We start from the raw sequence: 21,403 nt of genomic DNA, 5'->3' as shown, positions 1-21,403 counted from the left end.
GCATGATGTCATACAGTTCAGAATACGGTTCTGGACATAAATCCATTGGTCCAGATGGCATGCACCCACGGGTGCTGAGGCAGCTGGCTGAGGTCATGCTAGGCCACTCTCCATCATCTTTGCTAAGTCGTGGGAAACGGGAGAGGTGCCTGAGGACTGGAGGAAAGCAAATGTCACTCCGGTCTTGAAAAAGGGCAAGAAGGAGGACCCAGGTAACTATAGACCGGCCAGCCTCACCTCCATCCCTGGGAAAGTGATGGAACACCTTATCCTTGGTGCCATCTCAAGGCATATCAAGAATAAGAAGGTCATTAGGGGAAGTCAACATGGCTTCACCAAGGGGAAGTCGTGCTTGACCAACCTCGTAGCCTTTTATGAGGACATAACCAGGTGGCTAGATGATGGCAAAGCAGTGGATGTGATCTATCTAGGTTTCAGTAAGGCATTTGACACAGTCTCCCACAGCATCCTCACACCTAAGCTGAGGAAGTGTGGACTGGACGATCGGGTAGTGAGGTGGACTGCGAACTGGCTGAAGGAGAGAAGCCAGAGAGTCGTGGTCAATGGGGCGGAGCCTGGTTGGAGGCCTGTATCTAGTGGAGTGCCTCAGGGGTCAGTACTGGGACCAGTACTATTCAGTATATTCATCAATGACTTGGATGAGAGACTAGAGTGCACTGTCAGCAAGTTCGCTGATGACACCAAACTGGGAGGAGTGGCTGACACGCCAGAAGGCTGTGCTGCCATCCAGCAAGACCTGGACAGGCTGGAGAGTTGGGCAGGGAAAAATTTAATGAAATACAACAAGAGCAAGTGTAGAGTCTTGCATCTGGGCAGGAACAACCCCAGGTTCCAGTAAAAGTTGGGGAATGACCTATTAGAGAGCAGTGTAGGGGAAAGGGACCTGGGGGTCCTGGTGGACAGCAGGATGACCATGAGCCAGCACTGTGCCCTTGTGGCCAGGAAGGCCAATGGCATCCTGGGGTGTATTAGAAGGGGGGTGGTTAGTAGGGTGAGAGAGGTTCTCTTTCCCCTCTACTCTGCCCTGGTGAGACCGCATCTGGAATATTGTGTCCAGTTCTGGGCCCCTCAGTTCCAGAAGGACAGGGAACTGCTGGAGAGAGTCCAGCGCAGGGCAACGAAGATGATGAAGGGAGTGGAGCATCTCCCTTATGAGGAAAGGCTGAGGGAGCTGGGGCTCTTTAGCTTGGAGGAGACTGAGGGGTGACCTCATTAATGTATATAAATATGTAAAGGAGGAGTGTCACAAGGATGGAGCCAGGCTCTTCTCGGTGACAACCAATGATAGGACAAGGGGCAATGGGTACAAACTGGAACACAGGAGATTCCACTTAAATATGAGAAGAAACTTCTTCACAGTGAGGGTAACAGAACACTGGAACAGGCTGCCCAGGGAGGTTGTGGATTCTCCTTCTCTGGAGACATCCAAAACCCGCCTGGACGCCTTCCTGTGTAACCTCACCTAGGTGTTCCTGCTCTGGCAGGGGGATTGGACTAGATGATCTTTCGAGGTTCCTTCCAATTCCTAACATTCTGTGATTCTGTGAGAATATCCCTTTGGCCAGCTGGGGTCAGCTGTCCCAGCTGTGTCCCCTCCCAGGTTCTTATGCACCCCCAGCCTCCTCGCTGGCAGGGCAGTATGAGAAACTGAAAATTCTTGACTTAATGTAAGCACTGCTCAGCAACAACTAAAACATTAGTGTGTTATCAACATTATTCTCAACCAAAATCCAAAACACAGCATTATACCAGGTACTAGGAGGAAAATGAACTCTATCCCAGCTGAAGCCAGGACATCTATCTAGCTCTTTTTCCCAGGACAATTCATCTGCACTTACCTTAAGATTAAACGAATCATCCTCTGGTGACCTTATTGATTACAAATGCAACCTGAGATGCAACCATAGCCTATCATGCCTAATGTGAAGATATAAAAGTCATAGAAGGGATTAATGCTCTGTACTCTGTAAAGCAGTATCAATAATTTCCCCTGGCCAAGATGACAGACAAGTGCCAAAAACCATCAGAAAAACCCAGGAATTGTTTAAGTGACATCAGGTTATATTGTTACAGCATACAAGTGAAACATTTGAAATGCTTTTTAAATAAACTATAAACTGTATACGTAAAAGTGACCCTACTATAGCTCAGATCCCAAACTTTAAATTAGATACTTCTCAACCTGTTTATGTTGTCTCTAAATACAGACAGTCCCACTGCTTACTGTACCAAACTTTTTATTATTTTAAACACACTTCTGTACAAAAACATCGAAGCAGGCAAAGAAATTCAGTGACTTGGGCAAACAGCACATGACAACTCGCAGAATGCTTTAAGGTTTACATTTTTATTATACAAGTGACAAATAGCTTTCCTTTGGGCTACTTAAAGATAAGACTTCATCGCTTGACAAATAATCGCAGGTAAAGCATGTATTAAGTTCAGTTACCAAAGCTCAACAGAATGACCTGTCATCCACCTAGATTTACCTAACTGGAAGTGACTATGAGCAAAGCAGGATTTCCCCTAATATACATTTGTAAGTGTCCCCCCATCAAAAATGGAGTTTGTAAACAGTGGATTTACTACTGTGAAAAAGCAGTGTGATCACTGCTTCCAGACAACAAAAAAAACCTAGCGTGATGGCTAATTCTGCTCCTGACAAGAACACAGTGATCTGCTGCTACAACTGCAGATGTGTGACACGAACGCTGGGGTTGCGGTGCGGTCCAGTACCATGACACATGTAACGCTGGCACCTCTGGGTTCTGATCAGGTTTGAGAAACCTCATAGTGGTAGTTCTGCTCAGAAATAAACTCTTAGGCAACTCCTACTCCAAAGAACTTTTGATATTACTACCATTTAAGGACTCAGTTCAACGACTGAATTTGTCACAGTGCAGTCGAGTTTCAGCAGACCAAATGCATCTCCAAAGTTTTAAGGTAATGTTTTTAAAAGTGATACGTGTGAAAATTCCAGTGATCACACAAACCCTGATTTACGTACACAGGAATAAACAAATACAAATCTGAATCTGTGCACAAGCACTGGAGTTTTCACACCTACATGCAAGCAAAGTACACAAAATCAAACACATTTTCAGAACGTGACCTCTGCAAGAATATGTACAGCATCTGCAGGCCACCCAGAAGACACACTTAACGGAGCACAAGCACCTTCCTGCTTCTGGCAAAGTATTTCTATTCCATTTACTGGAAGAATTACTAGAAATAATAACTTGGCAAGGAAATCAATCCCTTGAAGTATCAATCACATCTCAAAAGCCAAGGAAGAACAGTCAGCTGATAAATATTTCTGTGTTGACTCCGAGTCATCTAAGGAACAATACTACCAAGGAACTTGATGGAGTGACTAACAGCTCAGCTCTTAAAACCTATTTATATCACCCCTAGTTTGATGAGGCTAATTTGACACTAGGGAAGTTTGCTGCTACAGCGGAGCGCTCTGCTTTGTACTGGCTTTATCAGCAAAAAACTTACCGAGCTGTCTGAGAGATAATGTTCATCATGATATATTTACACTGACAAATCTTTTCTATTTAAGTCAAGGCATAAGTATTTTCCTTTTCCTTTCTAAATCTAATAAAATTATACAGAATTTTCAAAATCTAGCAATGGTCTTAAAACATTTTTTCTGTTTATTTATATTGAACCTGAAAAAGGATATTGATTTCCTCAACTGTTGAGAGGGACAGGTTATACTTAATAAAAAAGGTAAACTGACATCTTTGCAATATGTTTTTGGACCTCAGCCAGCACATAACCCTTAAAATTAGCTGGATCTCCACTTATTACAGGAAAGACAACGTATTTTATGAGACTGATAAACATTCAGGTTTTCTCATATTCATAGAAGTTTGATGAGATCCGAAAACTGACTAAAATACTGTGCAGATGTTCTTAAAACATATCCAATGAATTTTACTTTCTCTTACATTAACTTTCTCCTTCTTTAAAGTTCTTTTCTATGGTATCTTTGACATTTTGGTTTGTTTGATTTCTATTTTGTCTTCACTGCTACTTACTTCTCTGATAGAGAAGGTGTTTAAGGATTAAAATGCACAGATAAACTGTCGTAACTGAAGTATCTAAGTAAAAAAGTATTCTGGAAGTCAAAAGATAAAGACTAGCGTAAAAACTAAGGCTGCACTATATAAAGTCAGTCAGGTTATGAACAGATTCATATATTTTAGCAATGTGGATAAAATGGTTATGTAAATACACACAAGTATTAACATCAAACTGTATTAAATTATGTAAACATACACATCTTCTGTGATCAAGACAAACATCTACTTGTCGCAGGATACTACTGCAGCATAGCTCGAATTTGTTTTGAAGTAGATTCATCATTCAGGTGTTTTGTAGTGAACCTAGAAATTACAAGTTAAAACAATATTTTATAAAATGAACAAGGATTAGAAAAGTCTGAAAATTTCAGTGCCTGTTTTTGAAATCAGTGCAGCTCAATTACACAAAGGAGGAACTTATACGTTACTCTAAACACTGATCACTGGAATTTAACTGCTAATAGTCTGGTGCTCTTTATCTTCTAAATATCTCTTGCAATCCATTATTCCCTGTTAATTGGTGGAGAATTGTGGCTAAATCCTGGCTAAGTACTGTTTGTCATCTGTCTATAACATTGTCATAATTTTGGGCCAAAAGGATCTCTTTCTTTCCAGCTAAAAGCCTCAAAAGAAGAAAAAAATCACGGAAAGACATAAGAAAATGGGTAAATACTTAGGAATCTAGACTGAATTTTGGCATAATCCATAAACTTAATTTTAAGCAGCTTTCTTAAATGTCCTGGGAGGAATGAAGAGTTTTAGTGTGGTTTTTTTCCCACTTAAGCCCAAACGTCTCCACTGCTTATGTTCCTAGGGAGATCAATTATCACATAAGCTCAAAACACATCTGATACCTGTAGGATTTAACTCCACACCGATTTTAATTCAAAAGACACAATAAGCAAACACGGAGGTTGTTATGGCTGCAGTTCTCACTAGATCCAAACATTCAACAGTTAAAAGAATTAATTACAGTTCTGAAAAACTTGGTACTAAGGCTCGCTTCTGAGCTTCAGAGAAGTGTCAGACCACTGTGTCTTGCTTCCTGAGAAATCACCTTCAACACTTAGCTACAGGATTGGGATTTAGGTTGCTGTTCTCTTGAAGTTGTATCATTTAGCAAAATTAAAAAAAAAAAAAAAAAAAAAAGAAAAGAAGAGTCTTAATAAAAGAGAAAAAGAGAAGGGAAGTATCAAAGGTCTGAGAAACAGAAATTCTACTCTTCACTTCTAAAACGTCTGGTTGCTGGAGTATTTTGTATAACAAATCTTAGCTCAGACGTATTGTTTACCTTTGATGCATTGTTTAGCTTTTAGATGGCTCAGTTTTAGGTGACAAAATAAACCTTAAGTGTCTCTGAAGAACATTATGACTTCCAATATTCACAGTCATTGCTTATCAAAGTGAAATGGAATTGAAAGGAACGAATATTACTTAACAAAACCCCAGGTGACAACAGCAAACCTGAAAGGACAATTTTCTTAATAAATCAAGCTTCTAAGGTGAAAAGTCTTAAACATAAATAGATTGGGAGAAAAGCAAAGAAGAATTTGTTAAGACTGAATCAAACAATTATTCCGCACGTACCTGAGAGCATTCAGAAGTCCTTCCACAGTGTCAGGTGGTTGCTCCTTTAAAACTTTTATGCATCCCTTCATCTGGGAACAGAAGCATGCCACTATTGAACAATAATATATGAATTGCACTAGCTGAAAATAAGGAAAAATTTCACCACAGACAGGCAAGTTTTTTCCTACTGAGAGTTAACACTGCTTTATATGATACAATAAATGCATTAAAACTTATTTAAAATTATTTTAAGTTAAAAACCTAATTTTTGAGAAAACAACATCTACTTTAATAAGCTTTTGTAGATAGCAAATTATATATTGAGTGTATATATTTTAACTTGCACATAATTTCTCTAATTCCAACTTAAAAAAATATCAAGAACAGCTGATATAAGCTGAAAAAAGAGATTACAGAAGAGGGTTCCATATCATTGCAATGTTAGCTGTTATCAGAAGAGAAGGTTAAGCTTTGACTTTCATTTTTATACTTGCACACAAGGAAGTAATTTTCAGTATTCAGTTTTGAGTGGTAAACCTAACTGGTAATAACTTATGATTTGTTTCACCACGAGTGGTTATGAATTTAATCTGAGATAAGAAGTCCATGATGTTGATTTTAAACACCACACTGAACAGACGTCTTCGTGAAGACTGTACAAAACAGGCTGGAACTCTGTCCAAACTTGCAAAAGGGGAAAAGGAGAGAAAGCAGAGGTAGAACTCATTTGACCCACTATACAGACTGCCCATCTAGTCAGTAGAGAGACATAAGAAATTCCTCTAAACTATTCAGAATATGTTTTCACATGGAATGAATCGTGCTCCAGAAGTACCTCTTTATTCCCACTGCTATGAAGACAACTAATAGCTATCAAAAAAGTCAGTCTAGATTAATTCCATCTTATTTGAAATGACTTAAAAAGACATGGCAGAGCCAAGATTTGAACCTTCTAATTTTCCAAGCCACATTACAGTGCTACATCTACATGCCAGTATTTCTTTGCAGCTAAAGAGCAACTCTGCCTTATTACAGAAGTGGATGCCGAAACACCTAATGGAAGTCAGGGTCCTTGTATTTGCCAATAAAAATTATTCAGAAAAAGTAGTTCAGCCTCCTGCACTGATCACTGCTCAGATGGCTCATTTCCACCTGGAAGATAAAACTAAAATAGCTTTGCGAACAGCAGAACAGATGAAATTCTCAGGGCAGCAGCACATGTTCTGAAGTGACACAATTAATTTTCCTGAACTAGAGAAACTCAAGACTATATTCATATCTCTCAGTACAGTTTTACGTGCTCCATCAGATCAGAGCAGACAAACTCAAAGGGATAAAAATTCAAACCGTTCTTTTCCATTTTTGTTACAGAATCCCTAAAACAGTTCAAAAAGAGAAGCTGTTAGGACATCTAAGCTAGGAGCCTGTAATCAACGGCTTGAAACTCAGTCTCCAGTTGTGAAAGAGTATGTAAAGGGTAATTTGTACCATTGTCCCTGAAATTCTCTTGAAATGGCTCTCAATAAGAGACCAGTTTGGAGAAAATAACTGTTTTTCGCAGTAAAACAAACTCATAATCTGAAAAATATTTTTTTTTTTTAATTAGAGAAGAAATACTAAACTAATTAGGTGAATTAAGATTTGGGATTATTACACTCATTTTAAAAAATTGAGTCATACATCTCCATCCTCCCATTTACGTCTAGCTAACTTTCCAGTAGGGTTACAGGGCTTTAGGATAAATGGGATAAACAAAGTCCACACACTGTATATTGGGTCCTATCAAAATTTTACTTGTGTTGTTTCTGCAGGCAAGAGACTGAATTAGCAGTCAGGAAGTCTGCATTCAATTTCCAGGCTCTATCTGCTGCATGACCTTCAGTAAATCAATTCACCTCTTTGTGACATATCTTTCCCTCTGTAAAACAGAGTCAAAGAGGAGATGTGGTAAAATACTGATATCTGCAGATGAAAAATGCTAATAAAGACTCACTGTCATGGAGCCCAATAATATATATATTTTTTAATTTTCTTTTGAAGTAGGCCCTCTCGTAAAGGGAAAGACTTAGCATATTTGTTCATGAATTACAGCTGATTTCTACTGGAAGATATGGCCTATGAGATTTAGGTTTGTAAAAACATGTAGCAAAAATAAGAGTACTTTTTTGTGTGTACTCGCAATATCTCAGATGGAAACAGAAGTTTGATTTCCCTGTGACTGGTCATGTAAAAGCTAAAACTGAAGGCTCATTATCTTCACATTACAACAAGTACAACAATAACATTTCAGTTCTGCTACTTCAGATCTCAGACAAAGCAGAGACGATGTTGAATATCTGCTATTTACAACAGAACTACTGCCAAAGAGAAGCATTTCAGCATAAATAAATTACATGATTAGTAAAAGCTTATGACCATAGAACTTATTCCAGGATAGGTGTAATACAAAATTATTTTAGTGTAACCATGTAGTTGGCAGGAAAGCAAGACTAACAAAGACAAATGAGTATCTGTGCCTGGAAGAAAATAAAATAAGGATCAGTCTATATTTCTTTGTAAAGAAGCTGATTATTAAAGTATGCAGGTGAAGATAAACTCAAAATTTTGCCATTCAAAAGTAATTAAAGTTATTTATACAAAGTAATAAAGTTTGGGCTGAAAAAAAAAGCTGCCAACTAGTATTCTCAAACCTACAGAGTACTAAAGAAAAGTCACTCTTACATCAATCTTTGATGTCTTTGAGAAAGCTCCCACAGGATGAACGTGATCGTACAGAATAATAACTCCCACCATTACTCGCATGCAGAACATAAGGGTCTCTTCACTGGTGAATCTACTCCTGTACTCTCTGGAAAACAGAACAAAACAAACAGTCTTGACTTTTTAGTGGACAATTTTACAAACTAGACTATGAGTACATGAAATCTGACCATTGCATTTTAAGGTTGTAGATGAATCTTAGTACGATTTTAAAGATCTTTGAATTGCCTTGTCCTTGTCAATTTAGAAGGAAGGTTAGAAAATAAATAAAGAAAGTAAACCCCTTCTAGCATCCCTTCGCAGTTCAGATCCTCACTTCAGCAAAATGTCTGAAACAATGGCTTCACAGAAGACTTCCATAGCTCATGAAAAACTATGGAGACTGATCATGGTTGTGTTTAATCTTCAAAATACAACATACTAGGAACTCAAAGGAAAGCTACTCTTTTTGCTTAAATTCCTACTTTGAAACAGTTAACACTTAAGTGGGATCTAATTTCAGCAGCTTGTAAGTCTAGGGCTTCACTGAGGTGGCTCATAGAAAAGAGAGAGACAGCAACGACTAAGTCCACCGGCAAGTTTAACAACCCAGGTTCACTGAGCATCTAAAATGTGGAAACCCATAAGCAGGACTGGACTGAACTCACTCCAAAGAGTTTTTATTTGACTTTTCGATTCCAAAATAAGATTATGGATGGCACAGTTAAAATAGCTCCTATCAGCTCTAATCCCTGAAACCATCATCAGGAAATGAAAAATGAACTACAGTAGAGAAAAACAGAAATCCTGAAAAGCATAAATTATCACAATTTTTCTAATAAATATTATTTTTAGTAGATAGTACACAGATTTGTCTACTGTCATTCATTGGTTTTCAATATAAAATTTGATTTTTTCACTTATACATATTATTAAAAATACTAAAATCTGTACTATACTACCTCTCAGTTTACAATAACTTCAACTTTTATTCTTCTGTTTAAATAACACAGCATCATAACATGAACAGATTTAAAGGCTACAGCCATTTTGACATGAAAACGTTTCATTATCCCACAATTAGAACTAAATATCAGACAATCTTCTGGTAGATGACTCACAACTGTTTCTCTACTTTTGCCAAAAAATGAGCTGATGCATAAGGTCACTTCTGTGATGTCCTGGGATTGTGAGATGAATCCCACCGCCTACATACACTTCTCCAGAATTTTCATAAACAAACACAATAACCTCAGGAATTCCACCCTTTCCATGGCACCATGAACAAAGACAGGGAAGACTACCTTGACTCTATCTTGCATTGTGCTTTCCACTCAAAGAGACATCTAACCTAAAAAATACTTGACTAAATGCACAGCCAGACAATAGTAACCCCAATGGCTATACCTGTGCTAGCAGATAAGAAAACAATTGTACAGTTTCCATACAGCTGAAGTTTCTCGTACCCAGAGTAAGATGGCTACATCCACAAAAGATCTGCTCAAGTCATCCTCAAAATAGTCCCTGTGTATCGTTCATGAAAGTGCTAGTTGGAAAAACCAAAATCTTGCCCCTAAGCTGCTAAAAACTGAGCAGCACAGGCAACCGAGAGACAGCAATCAGCCTATGGCCCTGGTTAGACAAGACACAGACACCGAAGCCTATGAGTGTGTAAGATTACACTTGTATTTTAACCTTTTGTTGAAATGCAGGCTGGCCAGGTGAGCTCTCCCTAACAAAACCCAATGCTGATTCATGAAGTGTATCGTGAGGGGGTTAAAATAGGAGCCCAAGGCTTTCTAATGCCAGGTCATGCTTTGTATACAAATGTGATAACATCTTAAGGCAAATATACAGGAAAAAAATGTGTTTATCCCACGTGGCTACTTAAAATACAATACAAATTCTCTCATGCAAGAAAAACAAGATTTAAGGTAAAACTTACGGTGTTTCCAACATGACTTTACATACACTAGCCATAGTACTTAGACAGTCCGTTGTATTTTCAATTGGCAACGTTTTGTTCTAGAAGGGTTAAAAACAGCCATTGCTCAGTAAACAATCTTGTAAAATTAAAACCAAAAATATCTGTATTAGACCTTTTCTCCCCCATTACCTACTTCTGATACAAAATGTGTAGTTGCATTACTGAGTGTTTTCAGCATTGGTGTGGCTTCTGCATAAAACAGGGACATCCTATTAGCCATTTCATTGTTCACTTCATTCTCAATGTCTAGCTGATGAAAACATGAGAAAAAATGGTCAGTAAAACTCTTTAAAATCTTGCCAGCAGCAAGAAAATGATACAGAGCACGCTCATGTCAGCAAGCAGATTACTACATGAATAGTTCCACTCTAATCACTTCATCTGGACTGCTGATTAACTCTCGGTGGGAAAGAACATGACAGCTAGCGAATCAAAAGAAAAAACATTGCCACAAATGGTATAAATGCATACTGATAAATACCTCTGTATGAAGAGCAGATCAGATTTTATTTACTTACATGCATGTTGTTTATTCTGTTGCGACTTATTGTCCGCCTATAATAACTGAAGTCATTCTGAATTGCTGGGTTTCTCATCTTAGAGGAAGACAAATAGGAAATAATCAGTCTTGGTTCAAAATACATGGGGAAAAATCAGCACGTATCAAAAAAATTTATTAACCTTAAGTTCATCAAAACGAAGAGTAAAATGTAAGATTTCTGCAAACTCTTTCGCTAGAGCCTGTTCCCGTTCCAGGTGCTGGGTTGGAGTATAAGGCGGGCACGTCAAGGACTCCAATAAGCTCTGCAGCGCTTTCTCTGAATAAAAATCAGCACAAATTCTGTTCAGTCCACATTATGACAAAGTTTTAAGTAAGTAACTAAATACACTTTGTTTGAAGAGAAGGAACCCTCTGAGTATGCAGTGCCCCAACAGAAATGTCGTCTTCTTGTTATTCTAAGGTAAGAAACATCAGTCAAAGACACCTGCCTCCTCAGGCTCTCAGCCATTTTCTCTCAATTTTGTATCACTGAGCTGTTTTCCTTTTTTATCACTCTTTATCTGGGCTCCCTATCGAAAATCCTAGAGAAAGCATTTTTCTTGCATTCAAATATTCAACTCTTTCATCTTCCCCAATTAGCCATCAGTTCAGTATAGAGATTTTTCTGGCATCTGTAACTAAGAGTGTACTCTTAGGCACTGATAGCAAAGTAATTCAGCTCCCGCGGCTACAATTACTAGCATAACTCAAAAAGTGAAAGACGTAGTAAGGCAGATTTTGTAGAAGTATTCCCTTGCATTGGGAGCTCTCCCATTTCATACATGCGATTTTGCACACTGGTTCTTTTCCAGAGCTGTAATTCAAGGAGTAATTACATCATTTTTTGGGTTTGTAGGGATGACAAAGTCAGTGCAAAACGTGCGCAACTTTGGATTTTCACCCTGTGAGATACTGTTTATTGATACTCCGCTCTGCCTGTTATCTCTGGTTTTTAAAAGTCTCAAAATATTATTGGTTTGCATTCCTTTTAAAATGCTGAAGTATTCAAAATATGGAAAATAAATTTAATTAGTACAATATGGACCAGTGAAGTACAGAAGCACGGCAGGCACCACTGAAAAACTTTATACAGTTTTATCATGTTGTTTCCTTGTACTCTATTTAGATATATAGATTTATTTTAAGTAACAAACTAACAAACTATAATAATTTTGAAATGAAATTAAGATTAAAAATATGCCTTGGTAAATGTAATTGCAGTTAAATGTCTGTTGATATCGAACAAAAAAAATAATAACCCTTTAAAAGTCTGTGGAAAATGAAACTTTCTATTTATATGTAAAGTAGGCTAATAAACAGGCGTACTAAAACAGGGCTCACCTAATCTGAGTGAAAACTCATAAAAGCGCTTCAGCCTTACAACCAGAGGACATACTGAATTCCATGCTTTTTCTTGCAACTGGATATCATTGGGATTTTGTATTGCCTGAAATGAAAATATTACTGTAAAGAACTGCAGTATATGAATAACAAGCAAGGTGGTCTGGAATTTTTCCACTATATTATTTTAGAAACTAAGTACTGGAAAACACAGAATAATTACAAGAAATTATGTTGCACGGGGATAGGAAATTAGTAAATTCAAAAAATGTTTTCCACCTTCCCTCTCCCCCTGTAGCACACCAATTTTAAATTATTCATTCCAATGCACCACTGACATACAGAAATATGTTTTAACATATTCTTTGGGGAACAAAACTATTGTAGAAGCATCAGGTAAGACCTTTTCTATGAATAGTGGTTGCAGAAATAGGGGTTTTTTTCAGCTTTTGATACTTTTGAAATCTTCAAAATATCCAGGTTCCTAAGTAACCAACAGCTCACGCTAACAGTAACTCTGAAGTTGATGCAGGAAAAGGTTTGGTCAGCTGAGAAAAAAATCAAGTTACAGTTCAGAATTGTATTGCGGGACCAGTTTCATAGAATAAGAAGCTTGTAAAGTGGATGTAAGGTTATAATTTACTGTGGTTCATACACAGAACAACTATTTTCAACCTTTTTTATAGTGTATTTCTGACATCTGAGTGCTATTTGTTCCATGTCCTCAACTTCGACTTCTACCATGAGAGACATGAAATGAGGTATATGAAATGGTGTTTCTTAAAGTGAAAAATAATTAACGATTACTACTAGTAAACTTAAAACAAGTTCCAACAGCCATCATTTAATTTCACGTTAGCACTTTACATTCAACGTTACATATAATCCGTACCATATTTTCTCAATACAACTTTAACGAAGATTTTCGTATAATTTCATAGAATGTGCTTGGATACAGAACAGAAGCAAGGACCACACTGAGTTGTGCTTGATTTTGCTTCCAAAGAACTGTCATTAACTTTAACAAACATACATCTCTAATTTCTTGTCCAGCTCCTTTGTAAGCCTGAAGGTCTGCAAGCATACTTTCCGAGTCCTGCAAAACTGCACTGATCTGGTTCCATACCTCCCTTTCTCCATCTGTGGGCTGCGCATCTAAGAAATAGAAAAGCCAAATGCACAAAGTCAAACAGCAGCTGCAATACAAATGGCAAGATTACTCAGTTTTACTTAACATTAAATCCAGCTTGACTATGTGTAACTCCATTCTGATGTGCTTTTTTAAAATATACAATTATCTTGCACTGCTATTCTGCTAACAACCAGGTTTCTGCCTTCTATAGCAAGGAAGGAAAAAAAGTAGGGTTTTTGTATGCTCTGGCTCAAAATGCAGCATTTTAAAGTGAAGCAGTATCATAAAGCAATGTTAGTAGAAAACAGGATAATGCATCAGTTCTTCAGCAAAAATGTCCCTCTCTTTCATGAGTTCCACAGCTCAATTACAAAGAATTGTTCACTTTTCTTGCAGCTTGGGGATAAAAATCAGGCCTTTCAGTGGATGGAGCAGCGGGATATTACACCACTTTTGACTTTCCTCCAGGCCTCCTTAACCACGGTAATTTATTTCTCCTTTTGTAAAACACAGATACAGTACTGTTAAAAATAAACATTTTTCTTATGTATGTCAGAGATTGTTCCTGCTACTAAAATAAATCCAGCTCTGTCAATGATCAGTTTTCAGAGTGGGAATGACCTGTAGACCTTTATTGTTCAGAGAAATGACATTTGGAAGTAGATCAATTTTCCCATTCGAATCCTATCCGATGGGATTTTAGCTGCAGTGAGACACCAGGGAGGGATGTTACCCCCACAATGCATTAGACAAGGTAGAGATCTTCTGCCTTCTTTTGCTTTAAAACATAAAAACAACTGGCGCTGACTAAAGTAGATGACCTATATATAGAATTGTAGTCAGTATTTGTTGAAACAATCACATTGTCCCAGCAAATTTCTACAGAGAAACAACTTTTTTTTTTTTTTTTTCTCCTTAGAGTTGTATTAGCTTATAATTTTTATGGAAGGAAAAAAAAATACTATGAAGGTGAATCTTAGGATTTAAGGACTACTTGTTTGAATTAAAAGCAATGAGATACCTTCAGTTCAAAACACAACAATTAGGAAGAGCTACTGTACACACCTCTATATTAATGGACAAGAAATACTGAAAATACTTTTTCTATTTAGTCTTCTCAGGGTTCTTAAGAAATAAGACACGGTTTTCCACCCATATATCAGTACAGGATTCATTTAGTCACCCTCCATTAGAAATAAATGAACCGGTTCACCTTGGAGAGTACGGAAAGAGCAGGGATTCTCTCCATGATGTTTCAGGTTAGGCTAATTTGTCTAAATGTGTCAAGTTGTCCATGGACCTTGCACAAACTAGACACGAATGTCTGAGATTTACATGTCTGTAGCTCTGAAGCAACTAATACTTAAAATCTTTCCTGTATCCCTATGTCACCATGAGTCCCATGAGACCGGGCACAAGAAAAAATACTGATTTGACTTCCCATTTATGCTGGAAGTTTTCCCTTATCTTGTTTAAAAGACGGAACAAGAGAAAGCAAAAACAAGCTGGGCTTACTCGGCTGGGTTTTACATCCAAAATACTTAATGTAACTAAACAATTCCACCATCCTTCAAAAAGCGAGGGTAAGTGGCACCAAAGGGAAAAACTACCCCGAACAGGAAAATCCCAGCTGGGACACAGCTGTTGAACCGACCTACTTGTCACCCGGAGCTCACAGAGTTAGTGACTGGTTATTTCCCCAAGCTGCAAGAAATCTCAGGTATACAGCGTTTGTCACCTCGTGATAATGAAACAAAACAGTAAATGCTTCTAAGTTTAACAAAGAAAGTGGTAATCTTGTTGAACAGTTACATACTATGGAACAACAGAATAGGGGGAAGGGTAGGGAGTCACCTATAAATCAATATCTATAAGAGTTTAATAAAAATTAAAATGACATTTTCAGTGAAAATTAAGACAGAAAAGAGAATAAGTAATTTATCAGTACAGTTCATGAGTGTAACATTTGTGTGTTCATGTCACTTGAAGCATGGCTTGGTTAACAAGTTACTTCCGTGCTACGCTTTACGATTCCTTTGCTTTAAAAAATATTAGCTCCTAATAGAAACGTAAATACTATAGACTGCTCAGCACTTTGGGACTCAAAAATGGCCTTAAATAACACCCTTCATTGTCAGTATTTTTCAATTTTTTCCAATTCATCTTTTGGAAGTTGGGGGAAGGTTGTATATTTGAAACCCATAGAGCTTTCTGTAGTATCCCAGCACCTGGGGAAGCAGGAGGAGGAGGAAGGTGGGTGGGTGGAAGAGGGAAAGAAAGAGAAGGGAGATGAAAAGGGCTGCAAAGGCTACAGAGCAACAGGCTTAGCTTGCATTTGCAGAAGCAGTTTGTATTTATGCTGAGAGTATTTAGCTTAAAAATAAAGGTAAGGAGGATGATTCAGGCTTTTCTTTAAGAAAAACATGCATCTTGCTTATGAAATACATGCTACGCAAACAGATGTTCTGATAAGACCATGGCCATGTTTCAAAAGGGATTTTACATGAAGATCCTGCCAAAAATGGTCAGTTAAAATACCTGTAATCAATCACTTTGAAAAAATTTAACCTTGCTGTCAACAACAATAATAGTAATAGCAGCAACAATAACTAAAACGAATACGGATTTCTTCATTACAGATTTTGGTTTTCTATTCCAACAATACCAAAGCTTGTTTCTCTGTTCAGAGTAAAAAAAATGCCATTCCTGAAGCAAAGTGTAGAATCACTGCTTGGCAGTGCTCACCTCTTACCCCAAACCACCAAAGAACCAGCATGCACTTAAGCAATCTGAGCCCATTTATAAATAAAACTATGGCCACTGACTAACCCACATTGAACACAAGCCCTCTCAATAATATGTTACCATAATCACCGAACTTACAACATTTCAAGTCTGAATTTTTAGAATACTCATGATTAGCATTCAGAGCATGCTGTCTTTAATAAGACAAAATAGGAAACCCTTTCACCTCTGTTTGTCCAAACGTTTCTAGCACGAACCCCTAAACCTGACAACTATAATAAATGAATCCTCTATCAAATTAATTCCAGAGTCAGACCAGGCTTGACTGTTCCATATACAGACTCTATCAGCAAATTTCATGGCTCCATCAGAAATAGCTAGGATATGATAGTTCATCCATTCCATGAACAATGCTTTCTTTCATCTTTACACATGGTCTATTCCGTGTTTTGGATGGGGTTTCAGACTGCATTAAAAAAGAGGGAAAGCTGCATCCACTACAGTCCATTTGTGGATGCATTAAATAGTTCAGGTGCATGGTGGGGTGCAAAGGTGGAATCATCATTCTTTTCTTAGAAAAATATCTGTCATTTGTTTCAAAAAAATCCAACTCTAACAGCACAAGGTATCTACCTCATTCTTCACCAAATGTGCATTAAAAAAACATAGAAATGGCTATGTAGGTAAGACATTAGTACTCGTAGGACAAGATTAAATATAAAAAATAATAGATACAAAGCCTTTACCACTACAAAGTCAAGTATAACAGTATCTCAGTAATTAATTTTTATGAAGAGATAACAAGACAGTACTAAAAGAAGGGCTTCCAACCCACACACCCTTTCTGTGGATGAAGTACAAACCAAATAGCACAGAACTTTATCCCACCCTCAGTCAAACTGGTGGCAGGTTAAGAGGATTCTCTCTGAGGCTGGTCGGTGCTTGCATTTCAGTGAATGTGGAATCATATTTGTCAGAAAAACATCATACCCTCTCAGCCTAGCGAAAGAACAGCGAGTAAAATGAGATGTCTTACAGGCTCTGCTCTCAGCTTTCCTTTTCCTGTCCACTGTTGAAGGCGGCCAATAATTCCAGCAGCCACTGACAGCACGTTAGAGAGCAATACATATATCTTACTGTATAATGCTGAAGTCCTATTTCAGGTTTGTCACCACGACAATGATTTTTCCCATTCCAATCTAGGACAAAATTAGATGAAGAGCTAGTCCTTAGAAAAGACAAAAGGCATTACAACTACTAGAGTGAATGGTGCATTTTGGAGGGTATCAGAACCCACTGTAGTCCATACATTAAAAGACAGTATTGGGTAGAAACAGTACCCTATCCAGTCTACACTGGGTTTTGGAATTTCATCCTTTCTGAACTAGCTAGAACAAAGTGAAGCTCCCTAAACTGTTAATACTTGCTACGGCACGGTGTGTGCCAGGGACATCAGTGCCAGGCTCCGGCTCCGTGGCCGACATGGACAGGACAGGGTCCCTTGGGCACTCGGCAGCGCAGGAGACAAGAGTTTAACCTCCCGCAGGCTGGGTACAGATGACATCTCCAGCCCTGCCACGCATGGAGCCAGGGTATTAATTCATAACCTCTTACACAAATGTGGGCGGTTGCTCTGCTGCCAGACACGTCCTAATAATAGACACGTTTAATTATACATGAACAATGATAACTGAAAGTTTCATTAATCTTTCTGGGAATGGGAGGGTGGGGAAATCCTAGAAAGTAAGTGTCCTTGATTCTTAGGGGGATGAAGAGGATTAAATTAGGATCAGGTAATGAGCCCACTTAGCTAACATTTAGGAAGAAAGGGAACGTGCTTAGGTTAAGGTTAGAGAGCTTGGTCTTATAAAAGGTATTTGTATCTGAGGAGAGGATGGGACTTACGGACACCTCCTCCCAATATTCTACAAGCTTTAGCCTTTTACAGAATCACAAAATGACTGGGGTTGAAAGGGACCTCTGGAGATCATCCAGTCCAACCCACCTGCTAAAGCAGGGTCACCAGAGCAGATCCCACAGGAATGTGTCCAGGCGGGTTTGAATGTCTCCAGAGAAGGAGACTCCACAGCCTCTCTGGGCAGCCTGTTCCAGGGCTCTGGCACCTCAAAGTCAAGAAGTTTCTCCTCATATTTAGGTGGAACCTCCTGTGCTTCAGTCTGTGGCCGTTTAGGTTCAAAACAAATCGTTGTTACCTCAGGCTTCAAATAATTTCCAAGAATTTGTGTGGAATTATTTACTTTGCCTGAAAAAGGCCATCTATGGGCAGCAGTAATTTGACAATGTTCTTCAAAAAAAAGAGCACTCGTAAGCTGCTATGGAAAGAGCCTCAAATACCCAGAATTACTTTACCTGTAACTAATTTAAACAAGGTCAGCATCTAAAGAACAAAACAGTTCTTGAACTGACAAAATCAATTTCAAGAGAATTTGCCCTTATGGCTCATGAAATCCTGAAATCCACAGACTCTCAAAACTTGCCATGCACTCACTCTTCCTAACACTATCTTTGAGCTGAGAGCTAAAAAGGAATTGAGGTAAAATAAGTGGTATATAATCAAATCCAATCTGTAGCAGTTCGATTAAGAATACCCACACCAAGACACAAGTGTAAAACAGCAATGCAGTTCACCTTCTGTTAATAAAGAGATTATTTGTCTTTAAATAAACCTTTCAGTAGACCTTAAAAAAAGAGTCGTTTGGCTGAACGCTTACAGTTTGCACTACACCTCAAAGTAAAGGTTTTTTGACCTGCACGGGAGAACACTTTTCTCCGTATCCCTCACTGAGGTTACCACAGTTCCCATTTGCCCCCATTTGCTTTCAAGGTTGGACTGAATGGATCTTCAAATTGCTTCTCCTTGCAAAGATCCCAAATAACTGCATAAAGTCTTAAATGATTACCGGAGAGCATACAGAACTGCTTTTGCTATACAACATTAACTGGAACTAATGCTGGATTCAAGGTTTTTCAAGTATGATCATGGAGTCATGAAACCTGGTTCCCAGTTTGGAATGAAGAATAATGCCAGTAAAAGGTGTCGTAAGAATTGCAACTGATGATACAGAGAGCTGCAGGAAAGGGGGGCGAAGAGATGATTTCGAACATTTTTTTTGTAGCCTAAACTTTTCTAGGGAAAAATTAAAATAGCTATTAAAAAACCCAACCAACAAAAAACAACCGGAACGTGAAATTTTGAAATTTACTTCTTTTTCTTTCATGATTCATTCCTATTTTAAAATATAACACATGGCAGAATCTGAAAAAAACCCCACGACTTTTAATTTCGTGAGAACACTTAGTTTTTCTAAGTGTATCTGTTTCTACCTGCCCATTTTTAAAGACCACAAGAATTGCATAGAAGATGGGGGTGAGGGACCTAAGGCTAAATATAAAAAAAATCAGGTTGGTAAAAAAATATTATTTAAGAGAAAAGTGAGCATGAACCTGATGAAAAGCAACTTGTAATAAAGTATATTTTAAAACAAACAAAAAACCCCAATGATGGGATTTTTCAAAAGATGCAATACAAGACTGTCTTCTTCAAATTTGTCATTGAAACAGAATTCTGCCCCGAAGAATAAAAATTCCCAAGAAAATAAATTCATTTTTGTTGCACAGAAAAAGTCATCCTTATAACACATTGCCTCTAGAAAGCCTATTAACTGAGGGTAATAAGGGAAGATAATAAAATAAAAACCTACCACGCTGACCTTGCTGTTTAGCTTCATGACTGACCTAAGTTATCTAAACCTGTACAACTGCTTGCCATCCTCTCATGGATTTCTGTTCCCATTCTGTGCCACTGCTGGGGCTCTCCCACCCGCACCAGCATCCACAGCACTCTGACCCGACTGGAAGAACACTCAGGGAGAAAGGTAAGCTGGTACTTGGCTGGGGGGGTTTTTTTTAACAGCCAAATCTCAGCAAGTTCATTTTCCCCACACAGCCATCACTCACGATGGGAGCAATCGTGTTTGTACGTTCGGATATGAGACCATGTGGCAAAGCATCACCCATGGGATGGCTCCTCTGCGGCAGCACAGATTAAATCGACTGCCAAACGAAGTTAACACCTTGATGTTCTTTTCCCACTTTCTTTGTATAAACTCTTATATTAGTTTTGACCAATATCAGCCCACAAAGCCTCTGATTTTCGAGGCATGGAGATAGATTGTATCTGTTCTGTGCACAAGGAAAAAGGCTGTTTCTGTTGTGGTTTTTTTTTTTTTTTTATTTTTTAAAGCAATATTTGTGTGGCATGCTGTACACTCAGCAGGAAGGAGTACATCACACACCCTCCTTTCAGGTACAATACATATAAAATGAAGAGCAGCAAAAAAAACACAAGGGCAATAGTATCCCAAAACTCTGTAAAAAATTCAGAGTAAGGCTGACAGATTTGAGATTTCAGCTAATGAAAAAGTGCACAAAAACCAGAAAGCAAGATGCCGATGCAAGTAATGAAATACAGTAAGCACATCAACTCAACATATCCCTCATCCTCTGAACGGCCCATGGTACTGACCACTTTTGTCCATGAACTCAAACTGAAAACTCGGGCCACAGAAAGTCACACGTCCAGCAAGCACACGAGCAGCTCTTATCTGTGTCCACTGAGAGTGTCCTTTTACACCATATCCTGGCTAATTCAAGGTGACCAAAGCACACAACTACAGGCATCTTTAGTCACATCCCTTCAACACAACACAGATTTCATGCCATAAAAACCTCCAGGACATTATTTCAACAGGCAAAACATTTTAACCTTTCACTCCGAAGCATCAAACTCACTGAAATTTGGAGGTGACAGATTTGTTCCTCTCTAGGCAGACGTGCCTGGCTAGTGTGTCCATGTGCTTGTACTGACTGGTCACTGCCCATGGGAGAGGTGCTTCACCCCACTCAATTCTTGGCAACGAACTTTTGGGAAAAAAACCAACCTTAGCTGTCAAGGCAATGAAACAGATATTTTCCCCTCTCACCACCACCTCTGCTCCACCAAGGCTTCCCACCCCCAGAGCCAAGTCTGCAGTCTGGCTCGGGAGAACTTTCTTACCACCCAGGTCATGATGGGGCTGATTAAACCTGGAAGCTCAGAGCAGCTGAAAACCTTCCTAACAGCTTGGCAAAGCCACCGAGCGCTACCGAAGCCTTCAAAAGTTTGACAGAAAAAAAAAAAAAACAACATGGTGGTTTGGATAAAGGTTTGACATCCT

General features: G+C 38.5%; 1 protein-coding gene across 4 annotated transcripts in view; it reads right to left on the bottom strand.

Moving 5' to 3' along the window:
* Positions 1 to 2,256: 2,256 nt before the first annotated feature.
* CYRIA (CYFIP related Rac1 interactor A) overlaps positions 2,257 to 21,403 on the bottom strand; it is a 56,983-nt gene continuing 37,836 nt past the window's right edge. For 3 of the 4 annotated variants that reach the window (XM_065630993.1, XM_065630992.1, XM_065630995.1), the window contains 9 exons: positions 13,323 to 13,444; positions 12,290 to 12,395; positions 11,089 to 11,225; positions 10,926 to 11,003; positions 10,541 to 10,657; positions 10,366 to 10,445; positions 8,403 to 8,529; positions 5,700 to 5,770; positions 2,257 to 4,415 (listed from right to left, as the gene is read on the bottom strand). In XM_065630993.1, the coding sequence (XP_065487065.1) occupies positions 4,352 to 4,415; positions 5,700 to 5,770; positions 8,403 to 8,529; positions 10,366 to 10,445; positions 10,541 to 10,657; positions 10,926 to 11,003; positions 11,089 to 11,225; positions 12,290 to 12,395; positions 13,323 to 13,444 (902 nt within the window). In that variant the 3' untranslated portion in view covers positions 2,257 to 4,351. Of the gene's footprint in view, positions 4,416 to 5,699; positions 5,791 to 8,402; positions 8,530 to 10,365; positions 10,446 to 10,540; positions 10,658 to 10,925; positions 11,004 to 11,088; positions 11,226 to 12,289; positions 12,396 to 13,322; positions 13,445 to 21,403 lie in introns of those variants that run through there. The other variant, XM_065630994.1, reaches the window with a different exon arrangement.

This window comes from Caloenas nicobarica, chromosome 3 (assembly GCF_036013445.1).
Source record: "Caloenas nicobarica isolate bCalNic1 chromosome 3, bCalNic1.hap1, whole genome shotgun sequence".
Lineage (NCBI taxonomy): Eukaryota > Metazoa > Chordata > Aves > Columbiformes > Columbidae > Caloenas > Caloenas nicobarica.
The sequence above is the reverse complement of the archived record's forward strand: the minus strand, read 5'-3'. Positions and strand labels throughout refer to the sequence as shown.